The 19818-nt window shown below is 49.2% G+C and overlaps 1 protein-coding gene across 1 annotated transcript in view; it reads left to right on the top strand.

The window, feature by feature from the left end:
* Positions 1-17200, top strand: part of ANKRD13B (ankyrin repeat domain 13B) — a 36019-nt gene extending 18819 nt beyond the window's left edge. The window contains exons 6-15 of the mRNA XM_081338018.1: positions 72-261; positions 1861-1927; positions 2024-2105; positions 4037-4101; positions 9659-9789; positions 9896-10053; positions 10896-11054; positions 13296-13456; positions 15192-15268; positions 16840-17200. Of these exons, the coding sequence (XP_081194144.1) occupies positions 72-261; positions 1861-1927; positions 2024-2105; positions 4037-4101; positions 9659-9789; positions 9896-10053; positions 10896-11054; positions 13296-13456; positions 15192-15268; positions 16840-17050 (1301 nt within the window). The 3' untranslated portion in view covers positions 17051-17200. The remainder of the gene's footprint in view (positions 1-71; positions 262-1860; positions 1928-2023; positions 2106-4036; positions 4102-9658; positions 9790-9895; positions 10054-10895; positions 11055-13295; positions 13457-15191; positions 15269-16839) is intronic.
* The last annotated feature ends 2618 nt before the right edge of the window (positions 17201-19818 follow it).

The following is a 19818-nucleotide window of genomic DNA, read 5'->3' as shown; positions in this document are numbered from 1 at the left end:
TTGGATGATGCTTTGGGGGAAGGGGCTTCGTTGAAAGAGGGGACCCCTCTGATTCTCCGTTCCCCCCCTAGATACCAGTGCGGTGTTCATGGAGGTGGATCACAACCGGCGGGTGGTCTACTCCGAAACGCTGGCGCTGGCTGCCCACGACCAGGAGACCATCCTCACAGCCATGCAGCCCACCGAGGAGCAGGTGACGGGGCGGCTGATGGCCCCCGTGGTCGCCACGCACCTGGACATGCGCAATATCGCTTTCGAGAGGTACGGGAAGGGAGCGCGGGAGGGTCCCACGGCTTGTCCCGGGTTCAAAACGGCGCGCATCCTGGCATTGACTGATGGACCAGGGGCATTGGGGTGGGGGTAGGGGGGGTCTCTGAAAAAAATCAAGAGGGCGGGGGTGCAATTCATACACGTTTGGCAGCCCCCCCAACTTTCCTGGGCTGAAGTGTTAGAAGACCTGGCTTTGCTGACTGACTTGAGCTTCACAGAGGGACACGTAACCTGGTTATTAAACGGATGATGTCTGCAAGGAAACCACTCAGACTCAGAGAGCCCCAAGGACCCCACAGTAGTCTTCCTCCCCCTCCCCCTCCCCCTGCCTTCTAGCACTGATGATGTTCCCTAGTTGGGTCATGAAACGTCTTCAAGAAAACAACCCAGACTCAGAGAGCACCAAGGACCCCACAGTCGTCATCCTTTTCCCTCCTCCTCTCTCCAACCCTCCTCCTCCTCCTCCTCCTCCTCCTCCTCCCGTCTAGCATTGATGATGTTCCCTAGTTGTGTCATGAAAGGTCTGCAAGGAAACCACCCAGCTTAGAGAGCAGCAAGGACCCCACAGTCCTCCTCTTCCTCCTCCTCCACCACCACCTCCTCCTCCTCCTCCTCCTCCTCCTCCACCACCACCTCCTCCTCCTCCTCCCCCTCCCCCTCCCCCTGCCTTCTAGCATTGATGATGTTCCCTAGTTGTGTCATGAAAGGTCTGCAAGGAAACCACCCAGCTCAGAGAGCAGCAAGGACCCCACAGTCCTCCTCTTCCTCCTCCACCACCTCCTCCTCCTCCTCCTCCTCCTCCTCCACCACCACCTCCTCCTCCTCCTCCTCCTCCTCCTCCTCCTCCTCCTCCTCCTCCTCCTCCTCCTCCTCCCGTCTAGCATTGATGATGTTCCCTAGTTGTGTCATGAAAGGTCTGCAAGAAAACCACCCAGCTCAGAAAGCACCAAGAACCCCACAGTCTTCCTCCTCCTCCTCCTCTTCCTCCTGTCACATGACCTTGCTTTGTAACTAGCAGTTATTTTGGGGTTCGGGGGAAAATGGCAGTCACAGCAAACCCTTGATTCATTTCATGAGCGTGACGGCTGCTTTACAACTGAGTTATGACTGTATTATGGTTATAAGCCGAGAATGACTTATAACACATTTGGATAAAAAAATAACTAAATTACAGGGAGTCCTTGACTTACAACAGCCTGTTTAGTGACCATTTGAAGTTACAATGGCATTGGGGGGGAAAAAGGGACCTATGACCATTTTCCACACTTACGACCGTTGCAGCATCCCTACGGTCACGGGATCCAAATTCAGACGCTCGGCGACTGACTCGTACTTACGACGGTCGTCGCGTCCTTGGGGTCACGTGATCCCCTTTTGCGGCCTTCTGACGGGCAGAGTCAATGGGGAAGCCAGATTCACTTAACAACCGCGTTACTAATTGAACAACTGCAGCAAGAAAAGTCGTAAAACGAGCCAAAACCCACTTTGTCAATGTCTCACTTAGCAACATAAATTCTGGCCACCATGGTCGTCGTAAGGCGAGGACTACCTATAATTCTCCCAATGATTCCTTCTTTCTCTCTCTCTCAGGAACAAGACGGGTATTTTAGGCTGGAGGAGCGAAAAGACCGAGGTGGTGAATGGGTACGAAGCCAAGGTGAGATTTCTGATACTGAGGACTAGAAGCTTGACATGTTGATGGGAAGAGGGGCAGGAAGGGGCAGAAACATACCGTGTGTTCCTTGGTCGACAGGTTTATGGGGCTTCCAACGTGGAACTCATCACCCGGACGCGGACCGAACACCTTTCGGAGCAGCACAAAGGAAAAACCAAAGGTGAGGATCGCTTTGCTTTCAGCCAAAAATCTGGATTATTATTTTTTTTTCCTTGCTGAATTGTGCTGCAATTTCGGTCTGCAATCGCTCCTCCTGTTTTTAACACGGGTGTCATTATTGCTGCCTCCTTAAAAGGTTTCGCAGGTAAAGTCCTCGACTTACGACCACAAGGGAGCCCGAAATTTCCATTGCTAAACTAGACATTTGTTAAGTGAGTTTCGCCCCATTTTACGACCAACCTTGCCACCGTCATTAAATGAGTAAGACGGTTGTAAAGTGAATCTGGCTTTCCCCCTCGACTTTGCCTGTTGGAAGGTGGCGCAGAAGGGGATCACGTCACACACACACACACACACACACACACACACACACACACACACACACACACACACACACACACACCGGGACACGGCAATCGTCATAAATACGAGTCGGTTGCCAAGTGTACAAATTTTGATCCGGGGGATGCTGAGATGGTCATAAGTGTGAAAAATGGCCAAAGATGACTATTTTTTCAGTGCGGTTGTAACTTTGATCGGTTGCTCAACAAACCGCTGTAAGTGAAGGATTCTCTGTAATTCATTTTGCTTTCTCATATTCTTTCTGCTCACCCTGTTTCCCTGGATTGTTTGGACATGTGTCTCATTAGAAATAACCCTAATTAAAAACAAAAAAAAGCAAAAATCCCTACCCCTGTCTGCCAACTTTGTGCTGTGCCCCAGATATGGCACAACTTTATATTATATTTCATCTCTAATTCATGTTCATTAGAATTAGAATAACAAGAGTTGGAAGGGACCTTGGAGGTCATCTAGTCCAACCCGCTGCTCAGGCAAGAAACCCTATACCACTTCAGACAAATGGCTGTCCAGTCTCTTCTTGAAAACTTCCAGTGTTGGAGCCTTCACAGCTTCTGGAGGCAGGTTGTTAATAATAATAATAATAAAGTTGGAAGGGACCTTGGAGGTCATCTAGTCCAACCCCCTGCTCAGGCAGGAAACCCTGTACCATTTCAGACAAAGGATTGTCCAGTCACCTCTTGAAAACCTCCAGTGTTGGAGCATTCACTGCTTCTGGAGGCAAGGAGTACCACTGATTACTTGTCTCCATTGTTAGGAAGTTTCTCCTTAATTCCAGATTGCTTCTCTCCTTGGTTAGAATAATAGAATAGAATAGAATAGAATTAAAATAGAATAGAATTGAATAGAATAGAATAGAACAGAATTAAAATAGAATAGAATAGAATAGAACAGAACAGAATAGAATAGAATTGAATAGAATAGAATAGAATAGAATAGAATAGAATAGAATAGAATAGAATAGAATAGAATAGAATAGAATAGAATAGAATAGAATAGAATAGAATAGAAGAGTTGGAAGGGACCTTGGAGGTCATCTAGTTCATCTTTTTGCTCAAGCAGGAGACCCTATACCATTTCAGACAAGTGACTGTCCTGTCTCTTCTTAAAAACCTCCAGTGATGGAGCACCCACAACGTCTAGACTCTAGAGGCAAGGAGTACCACTGGTTAATTGTCCCCACTGTTAGGAAGTTTTTCCTTAATTCCAGGTTGCTTCTCTCCTTTGATAAGTTTCCATCTGTCATTCCTTGTCCGGCCTTCAGATTTTTTGGGGAATAGGTTGACCCCCCCCTCTTCTTGGTGACAGCGCCCCAAATATTGGAAAGCTGCTATCATGTCACCCCTCACCCTTCTCTTCATTAAACTACACATACCCAATTCCAGCAACCGTTCCTTATATGTTTTAGCCTCCATCCTCCTAGTCATCTTCGTTGCTCTTCTCTGCACTCTTTCCAGAGTCTCAACATCTTTTTGACATCCTGGCGATCAAACACTGGATCGTCCCTCCACAAATTCCAAATCGAACCTGTTCCAAATTACACCCCTTTTTAACCGCTTTCATCTCTTGCAGGTGGTAAAACCCCATTGCAGTCGTTTCTGGGCATTGCCGAACAACACGTGGGTCCCAACAACGGGGTGAGTAACTGGAAGAATAGTGCATGTGAGGGTCCTGGAACGTGGGAAAACAACCATTCAGATATTTTTCGGGGTGGGGAGGCAGGGGTCACCCACGTTCTGCTTCTTGCTTGTAGTTTGAAAATAATAATGATGATGATGATGATGATGATGATGATGATGATGATGGAAGGGACCTTGGAGGTCTTCTAGTCCAACCCGCTACTCTAGCAGGAAACCCTATACCATTTCAGACAAGTGTCTGTCCAGTCTCTTCTTAAAAACTTCCAGTGTAGGAGCATCCACAGCTTCTAGAGGCAAGGAGTTCCAATGGTTAATTGTTCCATCAGGAAGTTTCTCCTTAGTTCCAGGTTGCTTCTCTCCTTGACTAGTTTCCATCCGTTGTTTCTTGTCCTGCCTTCAGGTGCTTTGGGGAATAGCTTGACTCCCTCTTCTTTGGGGCAGCCCCTGAGATACTGGAAGGCTGCTATCATGTCCCCCCTCATCCTTCTCTTCATTAAACTAGACAGACCCAATTCCAGCATCCGTTCCTTGTATGTTTTAGCCTCCAGTCCCCCGATCATCTTTGCTGCTCTTCTCTGCGCTCTTTCTAGAGTCTCAACATCTGTTTTACGTCGTGGTGACCAAAACTGGATGCCGTATTCCAAGCGTGGCCTTACCAAGGCCTTGTAAAGTGGTATTAACACTTCACGTGATCTTGATTCTCTCCCTCTGTTAATGCAGCCTAGAACTGTGTTGGCTTTTTTGGCAGCTGCAGCACACGGCTGGCTCATATATAAGGGATCGTCCACTCGGACTGCGAGATCCCTCTCACACTTGCTAATAGAAGTAGTTGTTCACTTATGGCTGTGTGTTTAACTGCCGTTTCAAATTACAACGTTGCTGAAAAAAAGTAACTTAACCTGTCCTCACCACTTGTGACCATTGCAGTGTGTCCTGGTCACATGATCAAGAATTAGGCACTGGCGTGTATGAGCCCGCAATTAATTTTGCTAAGTGAGACATTAATTAAGGGACTCTTGCCCCATTTTATGACTTTTCTTCCCACCTCTGTTAAGTGAATCACTGCAGTTCTTAAGTTAGTCACACGGTCGTTAAGCGAATCAGGCTTCCCCCATTGACTTTGCTTATTAGAAGGTCGCAAAAGAGGATCGCGTGATACCCTCCCCAGGGTCACTGTGACAGTCATAAATGTGAGTCAGCTGCCAAGCATCCGAATATAAATCGCATGAGATGCAACGGTCATAAGTGTGAAAAACGGTCCGAAATCCCTTTTTTCAGCCTCGTGGTAGCTTCAAACGGCCGCTAAATGAACTGTTGTAAGTTGAGTATTTACGGCGGTTGCATCTTCCTGGGGTCACGTGACCCCCCTTGTGACCTTCCCAGTGGGCTTCCAACAAGCAAAGTCAATGGGGGAAGCCAGATTCGCTTAACAACCGCATGATTCAGTTAACGACCGCAGTGATTCGCTTAACAGCCATTGCAAGGAAGGTCGTAAAATGGAGCAAAACTCACTTCACAGCTGCCTTACTTAGCAATGAAAATTTTAAGCTCGACGATGGTCGTAAGCAGTGGTGGGATTCAGCCGGTTCGCACTACTTCGGCAGAACCGGTAGCTAATTTTTTGTTGCCCAGGCCCAGAATGGACTTCCGGAGGTGGCATCCATGCAGAGAACCGGTTGTTCACATATTTGAATCCCACCGCTAGTCGTAAGTCGAGGATTACCTGCAGTGAATCCCGTAGCAAGGAGAGGGTGGACTAGATCAGAGGTCTCCAAACTTTAGGTTGGTGGACCGGAGGGAAAGGGAGAGGCAAGCATTTTACACACACAAGCTTGCGCACACACAAACAGGGTCGCGAGGATGCGTGATGCAAACGGGGCAGTGCTAGCGCCCACGTGACACTCGCTAGCACCACCCCGTTTTTGCCGCATAAGCGCTAGCACTGCCCTGTTCGCTGTGCGGTGCCCCTTTTCAGCCCCATTTTCGCCCTGCGGAGCCCCGTTTTTTCAGCCCTGTTTTCGCTGCGCAGCGCCCCGTTTGCTTAGCAGCAGAGGGGGTGAGCACGTGTACACAGGTGCGCGCACTGGCCAGCCTGCTCCACGGCCCCGCTGGCCAGCGCTCCACGGCCCATTAGTGGGCCACGGCTCACAGGTTGGGGACCCCTAGATTGGATGATCTCTTTGTTGTTGTTAGTTGCGAAGTCGTGTCCGACCCATCGCGACCCTATGGACAATGTTCCTCCAGGCTTTCCTGTCCTCTACCATCTTCTGGAGTCCATTTAGGCTCACGCCTACTGCTTCAGTGACTCCATCCAGCCACCTCATTCTCTGTCGTCCCCTTCTTCTATTGCCCTCAATCTTTCCCAGCATTAGGCTCTTCTCCAGCGAGTCCTTCCTCCTCATTAGGTGGCCAAAGTATTTGAGTTTTAGCTTCAGGATCTGGCCTTCTAAAGAGCAGTCAGGGTTGATCTCTTCTAGGACTGACCGGTTTGATCGCCTTGCAGTCCAAGGGACTCGCAGGAGTCTTCTCCAGCACCATAGTTCAAAGGCCTCAATTCTTTTGCGCTCAGCCTTTCTTATGGTCCAACTTTCACTGCCATACATTGCAACTGGGAAGACCATAGCCTTGACTATACGCACTTTTGTTGACAGGGTGATGTCTCTGCTTTTTAGTGTGCTGTCTAGATTTGCCATGGCTTTCCTCCCGAGGAGCAAGCGTCTTTTAATTTCTTGACTACAGTCCCCATCTGCAGTGATCTTGGAGCCCAGGAAAATAAAATCTGTCACTACCTCCATTTCTTCCCCATCTATTTGCCAGGAATTGAGAGGGCCGGATGCCATGATCTTGGTTTTCTTAATGTTTAGTTTCAACCCAACTTTTGCACTCTCCTTCTTCACTCGCAACAAGAGACTCTTCAGTTCCTCTTCACTTTCTGCCATTAGAGTGGTATCATCTGCATATCTTAGGTTGTTGATATTTCTTCCAGCAATCTTAATTCCAACTTTTGATTCATCTAGCCCTGCCTTTCTCATGATGTGCTCTGCATATAAGTTAAATAGGCAAGGCGACAGTATACAGCCTTGCCGGACACCTTTCCCAATTTGGAACCAATCAGTGGTTCCGTGTCCAGTTCTCACTGTTGCTTCTTGGCCTGCATATAGGTTTCTCAAGAGACAAATAAGATGTTCTGGTACTCCCATCTCTTTAAGAACTTGCCACAGTTTGTTGTGATCCACACAATCAAAGGCTTTAGCATAGTCAATGAAGCAGAAGTAGATGTTTTTCTGGAACTCTCTAGCTTTCTCCATGATCCAGCGTATGTTGGCTATTTGATCTCTAGTTCCTCTGCCTCTTCGAAATCCTGCCTGTACTTCTGGTAGTTCTCGATCCACATACTGCTGGAGTCTAGCTTGTAGGATTTTAAGCATAACTTTACTAGCATGAGAAATGAGTGCAATGGTGCGATAGTTTGAACATTCTTTGGCACTGCCTTTCTTTGGAATTGGAATGTAAACTGATCTTTTCCAATCCTGTGGCCACTGTTGAGTTTTCCAAATTTGCTGGCAAATTGAGTGTAGCACTTTTACTGCATCGTCTTTTAAGATTTTGAATAGCTCAGCTGGAATACTGTCACCTCCACTAGCTTTGTTGTTGCTCAGCTTTTCTAAGGCCCACTTCACTTCACATTCTAGGATGTCTGGCTCGAGGTCAGTGACCACCTCATTGTGATTATCAGGGACGTTAAGCTCATTCTTGTATAGTTCTTCTGTGTAATTTTGCCATCTCTTCTTAATCTCTTCTGCCTCTGTTAGGTCCCTGCCATTTTGGTCCTTTATCATGCCCATTTTTGCATTGAACGTTCCCTTCATCTCTCCAATTTTCTTGAAAAGATCTCTGGTCCTCCCTATTCTATTGTTTTCTTCTATTTTTTTGCACTGTTCATTTAAGAAGGCATTCTTATCTCTTCTAGCTATTCTCTGGAATTCTGCATTCAATTGGGTGTATCTTTCTTTTTCTCCCTTGCCTTTTGCTTCCCTCCTTTCCTCAGCTATTTGCAAAGCTTCCTCAGACAGCCATTTTGCTTTCTTGCATTTCTTTTTCTTTGGGATGGTTTTGGTTGCTACCTCTTGTACAATGTTGCGAACCTCTGTCCATAGTTCTTCAGGCACTCTGTCTATCAGATCTAATTCCTTAAATCTATTTGTCACCTCTACTGTATATTCAACGGGGATATGATTTAATTCATACCTGACTGGCCTGGTGCTTTTCCCTACTTTCTTCAGTTTAAGCCTAAACTTTGCAACAAGAAGCTCATGGTCTGAGCCACAGTCAGCTCCTGGTCTTGTTTTTATTGACTGTATAGAGCTTCTCCATCTTTGGCTGCAGAGCATATAGTCAATCTGATTTCTGTGTTGACCGTCTGGTGATGTCCATGTGTAGAGCCGTCTCTTGGGTTGTTGGAAAAGAGTGTTTGCTATGACCATCGTATTCTCTTGACAAAATTCTATCAGCCTGTGCCCTGCTTCATTTTGCACTCCAAGGCCAAACTTGCCTGTTATTCCGGTTATCTTTTGGCTTCCTACTTTAGCATTCCAATCCCCCATGATGATAAGGACATCATTTTTTGGTGTTAGTTCTATAAGGTGCTGTAGGGCTTCATAGAACCGGTCAATTTCATCCTCTTCAGCACCGGTGGTTGGGGCATAGACTTGGACTACTGTGATATTGAATGGTTTGCCTTGGATTCGAACTGAGATCATTCTGTCATTTTGAGGATTGTATCCCAGTATTGCTTTTCCTACTTTTTTATTGACTATGAAGGCTACTCCATTTCTTCTGAGGGATTCTTGCCCGCAGTAGTATACCTGATGGTCATCTGAATTAAATTCACCCATTCCTGTCCATTTTAGTTCGCTGATACCTAAGATGTCGATGTTCAGTCTTGTCATCTCTTGTTTGACCACGTCCAGCTTGCCTTGATTCATGGATCTTACATTCCAGGTTCCTATGGAGAAAAAATCTTTACAGCATCGGACTTTCCTTTCACCACCAGACACATCCACAGCTGAGCGTCCTTTCGGCTTTGGCCCAGTCGCTTCATTCTTTCTGGCGCTACTAGTACTAGCCCTCTGCTCTTCCCCAGTAGCATATTGGACGCCTTCCGACCTGAGGGGCTCATCTTCCAGCGTCATATCGTTTTGCCTTTTGGTACTGTCCATAGGGTTTTCATGGCAGAGATACTGGAGTGGGTTGCCATTTCCTTCTCCAGTGGATCACGTTTTGTCAGAACTCTCAGCTATGACCTGTCCGTCTTGGGTGGCCCTGCACGGCATAGCTCATAGCTTCATTGAATTACGCAAGCCCCTTCGCCACGACAAGGCAGTAATCCATGAAGGGGGGATGATCTCTTAGGAGCTTTCTAATGTGGATTCTATGATTCTTGGGAAAGCAGCCTATTAGCCTCAGTTTCCCCAAAGTGTTTCTCCTGGAAGGTGCTTCCACAGTGGTGGGACCCGCCTGTCACCCCCGTTTTTTCCCCTCTGACCTTCTGCAGGCTCTCATCACGCAGACCCTGAGCCACGCCAACCCCACGGCCATCACGCCCGAGGAATACTTCAACCCCAATTTTGAGCTGGGGACCCGGGATATGGGGCGACCCATCGAACTCACCACCAAGACACAAAAGTGAGAGCAGAGCCGGGGGGCTGTTGGACTGTTTTTGAAGGGGGGGGGAAACAAGCGGGGGGGAGGGGAAACCTTTCCTCCCTGTGTCCTCCCCTTCCTCCCACAGGTTCAAAGCCAAGTTGTGGCTGTGTGAAGACCACCCTTTGTCCCTGGCCGAGCAAGTGGCCCCCATCATTGACCTCATGGCGGTCAGCAACGCCCTCTTTGCCAAACTCCGGGATTTTATCACGTTGCGCCTGCCGCCTGGCTTTCCAGTCAAGATTGGTGAGGGTCAATGCAAGGAAAGGGGTCAGGCCAGAAGACACATTGCCTATGGGAACCGCATGCTTCTCTCCTGCGTCTCTCACAGAGCAGAGAGATTGGAGAGAAAGGGATTTGAAGAGAGTACTGCAATCTCTTTGCTCTTCAACATACCCAAAGCAATGAGATTGTGCAAGAATCCGGTTGTGCTTTGCGAACAGCTTACAGTACTCTCCTGTAGGTGAATTCTGGGACTTGAAGTCCACCCCTCTTAAAGCAGGCTGGCTGGGGAATTCTGGGAATTGAAGTCATTCCATCTAAAAGCAGGCCGGCTGGGGAATTCTGGGAGATGAAGTCCTCCCCTCTTAAAGCATGCCGGCTGGGGAATTCTGGGAGTGGAAGTTAACCCCTCTCGAAGCATGGCTGGCTGGGGAATTCTGGGAGTGGAAGTCCGCCCACCGTCAAGAATGCTGGCTGGGGAATTCTGGGAGTGGTAGTCCACCCTTCTTAAAGTTGCTGACGTTGAGGAACACTAGGCCGAATGCAGTGGGTTAAATCTTTGGTGGGTTTTTCTGAAGATGGCTGAACCAGTGCAAACCCCATTGTATGTTGGTGTCGGTGTGTTGGGGGGGAGGGGGAGAGAGAGCGAGAGCTGTTCTGCTTTACAGCGATGGTGGAAGATGGGAGTTGTAGTGCAAGACCCAGACCAGAGGCCGGTGAAGGAGACCACACGTGTGGGGGGGTCTTCCTTCTGCAAAAGAGGCCTGCCTCTCACCTGGCGCTGACGGAGGCAGCAGGGCCGCCCTGCTGAGACGCACCTACACAAACACAACCCCGCCCTGCGCTTCCTTCCCTCTCGCCTGCAGAAATCCCCATCTTCCACATCCTCAACGCCCGCATCACCTTTGGCAACTTGAACGGCTGCGACGAGCCGGTGGTCTCCCTCCGCAGTACCGGCAGCCCCGGCAGCGATGCCCCCTCGCCCGGGAGTGACCGGTCCAGCATCAGCAGCTCCAGCTCCCTTGGTAAGTGGGGGGGGGCGAGAAGGGGAGGGGAGGGGCACATGGGCTGGGGTGATAGTGTGGGGGGGCAGGAGGCGCCCCGCAAAGCCAGGCGGGGGGGTTTCGGAGGGGTCTGTCAAGCAAGTCAAGATGGCGTCACGAGCATTTGATTTATTGATTCAACTCGTGTGCTGTCTGTCTCACTGTCCAAACGGCACCTGCAACAGGTAGTCCTCGACTTACGACCACGACTGAGCCCAAAATTTCCCATCGCTAAGTGAGACAGCTATTAAGTTGAGTTTTGTCCCGTTTTTACGACCCCTCTTGCCGCAGTTCTTAACTGAACCCCTGCAGTTGTTAAGTTAGTACAGGTTATTCCTCGACTTATGACCAAAAAAAAAAAACCTGAGCCCCTGCAGTTGTCAAGTTAGTACAGGTTATTCCTCGACTTACGACCACGGTTGAGCCCAAAATTTCCATTGCTAGGTGAGACAGCTATTAAGTTGAGTTTTGTCCCATTCTTACGACCCCTCTTGCCACAGTTCTTAACTGAACCCCTGCAGTTGTTAAGTTAGTACAGGTTATTCCTCGACTTATGACCACGGTTGAGCCCAAAATTTCCGTCGCTAAGTGAGATGGCTATTAAGTTGAGTTTTGTCCCGTTTTTACAAACCCTCTTGCCACAGTTCTTAACTGAATCCCTGCAGTTGTTAAGTTAGTACAGGTTATTCCTCGACGTACGACCACAGTTGAGCCCAAAATTTCCGTCGCTAAGCGAGATGGCTATTAAGTGAGTTTTAGTCCCATTCTTACGACCTCTCTTTGCCACCGTCGTTAAGAGAATCGCTGCAGCTGTCAAGTTAGCATCACGGTTGTTAAGTGAATCTGGCTTCCCCATTGACTTGGCTTGCCGGAACGTCGCAAAAGGGGACTCTGCAGCCGTCATAAATGCGAGTCAGCTGCCAAGTGCCTGGATTTTGATCACGTGACCATGGGGAGTCTGCAACGGTTGTAAGTGTGGAAAAAAGGGTCATGAAGTCGCTTTTCTCGGTGCCGTGGTAATTTCGAACGGTCACTTAAACGAACTGTCATAAGTCGAGAACTACCTGCAACTTGTGGGTTGCACGGGTGTCTAAAAAGGGGGTGGCACCTCTGAAGGTTTTTTACACACACACACACACACACACACACACACACACTAATATTTCTGGGCTTACCCACCAGGTGGGGTGGAGCCATCTTGGAGAACATTCTGGATCATTTATTTTTATTTTTATTTTTTCAATCATGCAGGCGGGGTTCAGGGCCCCCCCTCCACCCATTTGCCCCAAAATGCAGCCCTGGGCAGAGCCAGTTTCGCACTGAGATCACATCCAGATGTTTTTAGTCTTTCTGTTTCCAAAATTGGAAAATAAATATTGATTCATGTTTTCAGAGGCCTTGAGAGTGGGCATCCCTGGGAGTTGGTAGCGATTTGAGAGAGGTTATAATGAAAAAGAAAAGTGCTCAGTTCCTTGGGAAGTGCATTAAGTGGAGAGAGTTCCAAGTTCCTAGCCCGTCTTACCTCCTGGGGCTCTCCTAGTGGCCTCCCATCCCTGATCAAAACACAGTTTCTCCCCGCAAGTTGGTTGGTTATTCTCTTTGTGCACGCATGTGTGGAATTAGAGGCCCATTTGGGCCGGCTTATCACGTACTAAACTCCTGTAAAATTGGCAACGTCATGTTGATCTGCAAAGAAAGGAAGAGGCCGAGGTGTGGTTAGTCCTCGACTTACGACTCGCAATTGGGACCGAGGTTTCTGTTGCTTAAGCGAGGCGTTTGTTTAAGTGGGTTGCGCCCGTTTTTGCGACCTCTTTGCCACGGTTGTGAAAGGAAAGGTTGCCGTTGTTTTAAGGGAATCGTGCGGTCGTTAAGCGAATCCCCTCTCGTTGGAAGCCAGCTGGGGGGAAGGTCGCAAAAGGGGAGGGCCGTGACACCCCCCCCAGGGCCCTGTGACCCTCCTGCCCAAATTTTGATCCTGTGACCGCGGGGAGGCTCCAACGCGTTGTGTGAAAAATGGCCGTATGTCACGTTTCTCAGCGCCACCGCAAAAATGTTAAACGGGCGTAAGGGCGAGGATTCTGAGTGATTTCAGACAGCCACGAACCGAACGATTCGTAAGTTGAGGACCCCTGGTATTCGTGCCTCCCGCCTGGCACCCGGCTCGTTTGTCAGAGGGGGCTGCTGCGTCCCTCTGATGGTGGCTGGACCCCCCCATTCCTGCAGGCTCCTGCCGCTGCTTTGAAGTGGACCCCTCCCTCTTCGAAGCCCCCCAAAGTTACAGCATCGTCGGGAGACACCCGGAGCCGTTGCGGGAAGATGAGGACGACCTGTTGCAGTTCGCCATCCAACAGAGCTTGCTAGAGGCGGGCAGCGAATATGACCAGGTAGGGGACCACCGGCTTCGTGAGATGGGGGGGGGTCTGGAGGGACCAGAAGCTGGGCATCCAGGGGCTGGCCCAAGAGGTCAAGATTGTAGCTGTCAAACCTACTGCAACTTAGACCTCTACATTGAAATGATCCCCGTCTCCATTCTTGAGAAAGGTGTAAGTTTTACCAAAGTTAGACTCAGCCCGATAGTAAGCCCTAGCTTGATTTTTGGGGGGTGGGCCATTTGTCTGAAATGATATAGGGTTCCCTGCCTGAGGAGGGGGCTGGACTAGATGGCCTCCGAGGTCCCTTCCAACTTTATTATTGTTTTTAGTATAAAAGCCATAGTCCAAAACGTAAGCCCTAGTTTTGGGGCGAGGTGCACCCCTAAAAATCAAGCGAGGGCAGGGCTGTGTGTGTGTGGGGGGGTGAAGCTGTCCCACGCGTACCGCACCCGCTTCCCTTACCGGTAGGACCACCACAGTCAGGTCTTCCACACCCCGACACCTGTCACACCGCTGCTCGACTTCTTCTGAGGCCGCTTGCCGCGCATTGTGCCGTTGCTGTTTCTCGCGGCAGGCGCTGCATGGTGCTTTGGGCTGTTTCGGGCTGTCGTGTCAGCCGGTCAGTTTCACTCACCAATATCCTTTATTGAACTCCACAGATTGACAGCCCCCTCCCCCCAAAACCTGGTTTGTCCCTGCTAGTGACACAGATCCCAAAGCCAGGGATGGAAAAGACTGTGAATCTGTGTTGGAAGACCACTCAAGGGATCTGATCTGAGCTGGATCCGGTCTGGGTCCAGCACTAAGACGCTCTCATGGACAAGCTTAAACCGAAGTTTGCCCTTCCATGCTTGTCACCATGATTGCTTCTCACCCGCTCTTCCCTACATGGGGTTCTTCCGGGGGGGGGGGGGTTAAAGGATGATCCAGGTGTCATGACAACATTTGCCCAGTGACCTCATTGTGGCTTCTGCCAAATAGCCCTTTAAGGTGGGAATTGCCAACAGAGAAACTGTGGGTATCGTGACCCCTTCTGTAGTGGCTGCTAAAAAATTAAATCCTTATTTTGTACTGAAAAGGGATCTGATTTCCATAAGGTCTCCTGAATTTTTGTAAGGTTTTCAGCATGTTGTGTTTTAATTGATCACTTTAATGTAGCGTTTCTCAAACTTGGTCTGCCATATGCTAAATAAATAGATAAATCAACCTTGGTCACTTTAAGACATCTGGACGTCAACTCCCAGAATCCCACAATCGGTATTTTTTTAAGACTTATGGACTTCAATTCCCAGAATTCTCTAACCGGCATGCTTTAAGCTGGTTGGACTTTCAGAATTCCATAATAGCATTTTTTTAAGACTTATGGACTTCAACTCCCAGAATTCCACAATCAGTATGCTTTAAGCTGGTTGGACTTCAACTCCCAGAATTCCACAGTCATGCTTTAAGCTGGTTGACCAGCTGGCTGGGGAATTCTGGGAGTTGATGTTCCCCCCCCCCATCTTAAAGTTGCCCAAGGGGAGAAACACTGCTTTTCTGGTGTCCATATTATTACATGACAATGGCCAGTTTGTTTAATCATGGCTTGAATGTGGCTTATGCCAGTAAACTGTGATTTAGGAAGGATCATGTGATGTGAAGTCCCAAGAAAGTAAACCATAGGCTGGTGTCCCATCTGAATCAATCTCTTAAGTATCCAAGTGACGGTGTTTGAGGGGGGTCAAAAATATCTGTTCTCTTCCCACAGGTGACAATTTGGGAAGCTTTGACCAACAGCAAACCAGGTACTCTGCCAGTGTCCCAGGAAGGGCGCAGAGTCTGCAGGTGAGTTTCTCTGCCAGTCTCACTTCCTCTTCCGGATATGTCAATTTTACTTCCTCATTTCCTGCCTGAGCAGGGGGTTGGACTAGATGACCTCCAGGGTCCCTTCCAACTACTACTACTACTACTACTACTACTACTTCTTCTTCTTCTTCTTCTTCTTCTTCTTCTTCTTCTTCTTCTTCTTCTTCTTATTATTATTATTATTATTATTATTATTATTATTATTATTATTATTATTATTATTATTATTATTATTATTATTATTATATCATCGCACAGTCAGCCAGATGTCCAGACTGGATTTGGCATTTTTGTCTACCTGTCAAGTCCTTCCCAAGGACCTGGGATAGGCAGATGTGGATGTTTGATGGTATTACAGATATCGTCACAGGATGCAAGCAGTTCCTAGTAAGGCCGCCTTTTGCAATTGACTAATGGCGAATTTGTCAATGCCGATGACGGTGTCCAAGTGGTGCTCCCGTTGTTTTGGGGTTGCACCCAAGGCGCCTATGACTATTGGTGCCACCCTTGCTTGCCTTTGCCACACTCTTTCTATTTCTATTTGTAGGTCTTTGTATTTTGTTATCTTCTCTGGCTCTTTCTCGTCTATTCTGCTGTCTCCAGGCACTGCCACGTCCACTATCCAGACTTTTTTGTCTTTCTTAATCGACAGTTGTCAAGTCCGGGGTGTTATGTTGTGCAGGTGCATGTCTGTTTGAATTCTGAAGTCCCAGAGCAGTTTAACTTTATCCTTTTCTATGACTTTCTCTGTTTTATGATCCCACCAGCTCTCGCTTGCAGGCAAATGATATTCCTTGCAGATTTTCCAATGTTGTTGTTGTTGTTATAAAACTTTTATTCATAAAACATGAAACTCAGTCAACTGAACACTCAAATTGACTGCCACTAATGATTGACACAGGTTGCTGGCAGCATCCTAGGTATCAACCAGGTATTTATTATTATTATTATTATTATTATTATTATTATTATTATTATTATTATTAGAATCTCAGTCGACTGAACACTCAAATTGACTGGCACTAATGGTTGACACGGGTTGCTGCCAGCATCCTAGGTATCAAATAATAATAATAATAATAATAATAATAATAATAATAATAATAATAATAATAATAATAAAACTTTTATTCATAAAACATGAAACTCAGTCAAGTGAACACTCAAAATTGACTGGCGCTAATGATTGACACGGGTTGCTGCCAGCATCCTAGGTATCAACCAGGTGTCTCCTTAAAATGGAAGATGTTCCGAGTAGCGCAGTTTTTTTGTAGCTTTGCTGGAGTTATGGCAGGAAGCTGCAGCTTCTTGATGTATTTTGCAAAGTTTTTGGACCTAGTTCCCAGTGCCCCAAGGACAATGGGTATCACTGTTACACGTTTCATCCATAATTGCGCAGTTTCAATGGCCAGGTTGCGGTATTTCGTAATTTTTTCCAGTTCTTTTTCTTCAATTCTTGCATCTGGTTTATTATTATTATTATTATTATTATTATTATTATTATTATTATGAACATCTGCCAACATCTGTCCTCTGTTTGCCCTCCCCAGGACACCCCAGCACATGCCACCCCCGCGGCCCGCCGTCTCCCAGCAGCCACCCCCCAGAGCAGGCCAGGGTCCCGGGCTGCCCACGTACGCCGAGCAGCTGCGTCTGGCCATGGAGCTCTCTGCCAAGGAGCAGGAAGAAGCCGAGCGGCGTTCGCGCCAGGAGCAGGAAGAACTGGAACGGATCCTCCGCCTCTCCCTCACCGAACAATAGGGCCCCCCCCCTCACCCAGGGGGTCTTGGGGAGGGCCACGCACACACAGCTCCGGCCAGCCCCTGGGGGCCACCAGCCAGCACTAACAGACTGTGCCTTCCCCCGTTCTGGGTCTTGCTCATGCACAAACCTGGGCACCCCCAGGATCAGAGTGGGTCGGGGCGTGGGGGGCACAGCCGGGAAGGGGGGGCTGGCAGGGGGTACAGACACGTTTCCCCTCTCACAGCTGAGCCACTTAATTTCACCCTTTTTGGATGGTGGGTGTGGGGGGGGTTAATCAATCCGACGTCGGCCGCTGTCCGGCTTTCCTCTCTGTTGCCCATTGTGGCAAAGAGGGGAGGGGGGTCTCCCTCCCCCTCTTCCTTTTTCCGGGTTGGGGGCTGCAAGGCTCTGAGTTCTATCCGTTGGGCAGCATCTCAGCCAAGTCTCCCCCTTCAGGGTGCAAAAGCCCAGAGGGCCACCAGAGGGCGCAAGCACACACCCTCTCGTCCGGGGGCTGCCCTCTAGTGGCCAGCTTGATTTTTGCAACCCTAATTCGGGACCCCAATTCTTAACCTGGGTGCAATTGGAGAACGGCGGGAAGCCGCTCGTGAGGAGCTGTTTTGGAGTGGGGTGGGGGGGTGGGGAGCAAATTTGCAGCCTTAACACCTAATTGCCGGAAGGGAAGATGTTGGGTTTCTTGCTTGAGCAAGGGGTTGGACTAGATGACCTCTGGGGTCCCTTTCAATCCTGTTACTGGTGGTTCTCGACTTAGCAACAGCTCGTTTAGTGACCGTTTGGCATTACCGCAGCACTGAAAAAAGTGACGTACGACTGGTTTTTTTTCACACTTACGACCGTTGCAGGATCCCCATTTTTTGCCCACTTTTGGCAAAAATTACCTAAAATGGGGTCACGTGACTGGGAAGCTGCAAAGGGCCTGACATACGGTCCTGTGATCACTTGAGGAGGGGGGGGGGTCAGCCTTGTGAACTTCGGAACTGCTTCGTAAGTAGTTCACCCTAACCGGTCATAAGTTGAGGAATTCCTATACAGGTAGTTTAAAATTACGACAGTGCTGGAAAAAAATAACTTACAGCCTGTCCTCCCACTTACGACCACTGCAGTGTCCCCTGGCCACGTGATCCAGGTTTAGGCACTTGCCAACCGGCCTGTACAGTTAGTCCTCAACTTATGACCACAATCGAGACCAAAGTTTCCGTTGTTAAGCAAGACAGTTATTGAGTTTTGCCCTGTGTTGCCCCCTTCCTTGACACCATTGTTAAGTGAGTCACTGCAATGGTTAAGGTAGGCACACGGTCGTTAAGTGAATCCGGCTTCCCCCGTGGACTTTGCTGGTCAGAAGGTCTCAAAAGGGGATCTCGTGATTTCAGGACGCTGAAACCGTCATAAATACCGGTCAGTTGCCAAGCGTCTTGAGTTTTGGTCACGTGACCGGGGGGGAAACGCTGCAACAGTTGTGTGAAAAGTGGTCCTAAGCCACTTTTTTCCAGCACCGTCGTAACTTGGAACGGTCCCTAAATGAACGGCTGAGGACCGCCTGTCTTGAATTCAGGAAACGCAAAGGGCCAAAAAAAAACAAAAAGAGGAAACAGGAGATTATAGTTAGTTAATCCTGGTTTAACTGAGCACAGAGCCCGAAGGGTGGATCTAGAAGCCTTGTTAATTTCGGGACGAGCACATTTTAAAAAGCGGGCGGGGCTCGGTGCCCTCTTGGCCGCCATCTTGACTTTTTTGACCCCCCCCAATTAAGACCTTCCTAGAAGCCAACGAGAACTTCTATCTTGGCCGAGCACAAAAAACGGAGTGGCGAAAAGCCACCCCAAGATGTTTGGGGGGACCCCCCCCATGGCAGCGTGTCTCCCCCACCCGTCCCGCACACCCCCAGTTCTTCACCAGTTGCACCAAGTGCACTTAACCCCACCCCCTGCCTGCCAATCAGGTCTCCACCCGCCTTCTGGGGCTTCCTTTCCTGGCTGCCCCCCCCCCAGCTGATCCCCAATAGGTGCAGGGCCATTTGTGGGGTACCCAGGCTGGCCTTGGGGTGGGGGGCAAGAGCAGGCAGGGCGTGGCCTCTCCAGGGCCAGCAGTGGGGAGGGAGGTGGGAGGCACAGCGTGGGGGGAGGGCAGCCCTGCACCCCCTTTTCTCCCGTCGCCTCCTCCAAAGCCTGGGAGGTGGGCTGCTAAGGATCGCCTCTCTTCCCATCTGGGGCCCCCTCCCCAATTGCCGGTGCCCCCTGCAAGGTCGTTACTATCCTGTTGTTCCATGGTGCTAACCTCTTGGGGGTGGGGGGGGTGGGACCCCTCTGCCAGGGTAGGGGGGAGGATGGTGGGGGAGGAGAGGAACAGCCCGCTCTCTCTTCCATTCCTCCCCAGGGAAGCCAGTGGGGGCCCTGCGTTTTTCGAGGGGGGGTGGGAGGGCCAGATGGGCTAAGGTGAAGCTACTACAGCGATTACAAAAAGGGGGAGGGGGCTTCCGGGCACCCCACACATCCGGGGCAAAGGCGATGGAGACGCACCTCCCGTGGGCCAGGTGTGTTTACCTGTACAGAATCACCAATAAAATACCTTAAGAACCCTCGCTTGTTTATGCCTATTTGGGGTAGGGGGTGGGGGGGGTCAGCAGGCTGCACCTGGGACGGGGAGGGGGGGGTAAGGCTCCTTAAATTTGGAAGCTGGCAGCGTTTGCAAATGGGACCTCCCACTTCTTCCGGTATAGAGGTAGAACTCCCCCCCCCCAAAAAAAACCCAATTGTTTGAAATGGTAT

This window comes from Vipera berus, assembly GCF_964194415.1.
Source record: "Vipera berus genome assembly, chromosome: 1".
Classification (NCBI taxonomy): Eukaryota; Metazoa; Chordata; class Lepidosauria; order Squamata; family Viperidae; genus Vipera; species Vipera berus.
The sequence above is the reverse complement of the archived record's forward strand: the minus strand, read 5'-3'. Positions and strand labels throughout refer to the sequence as shown.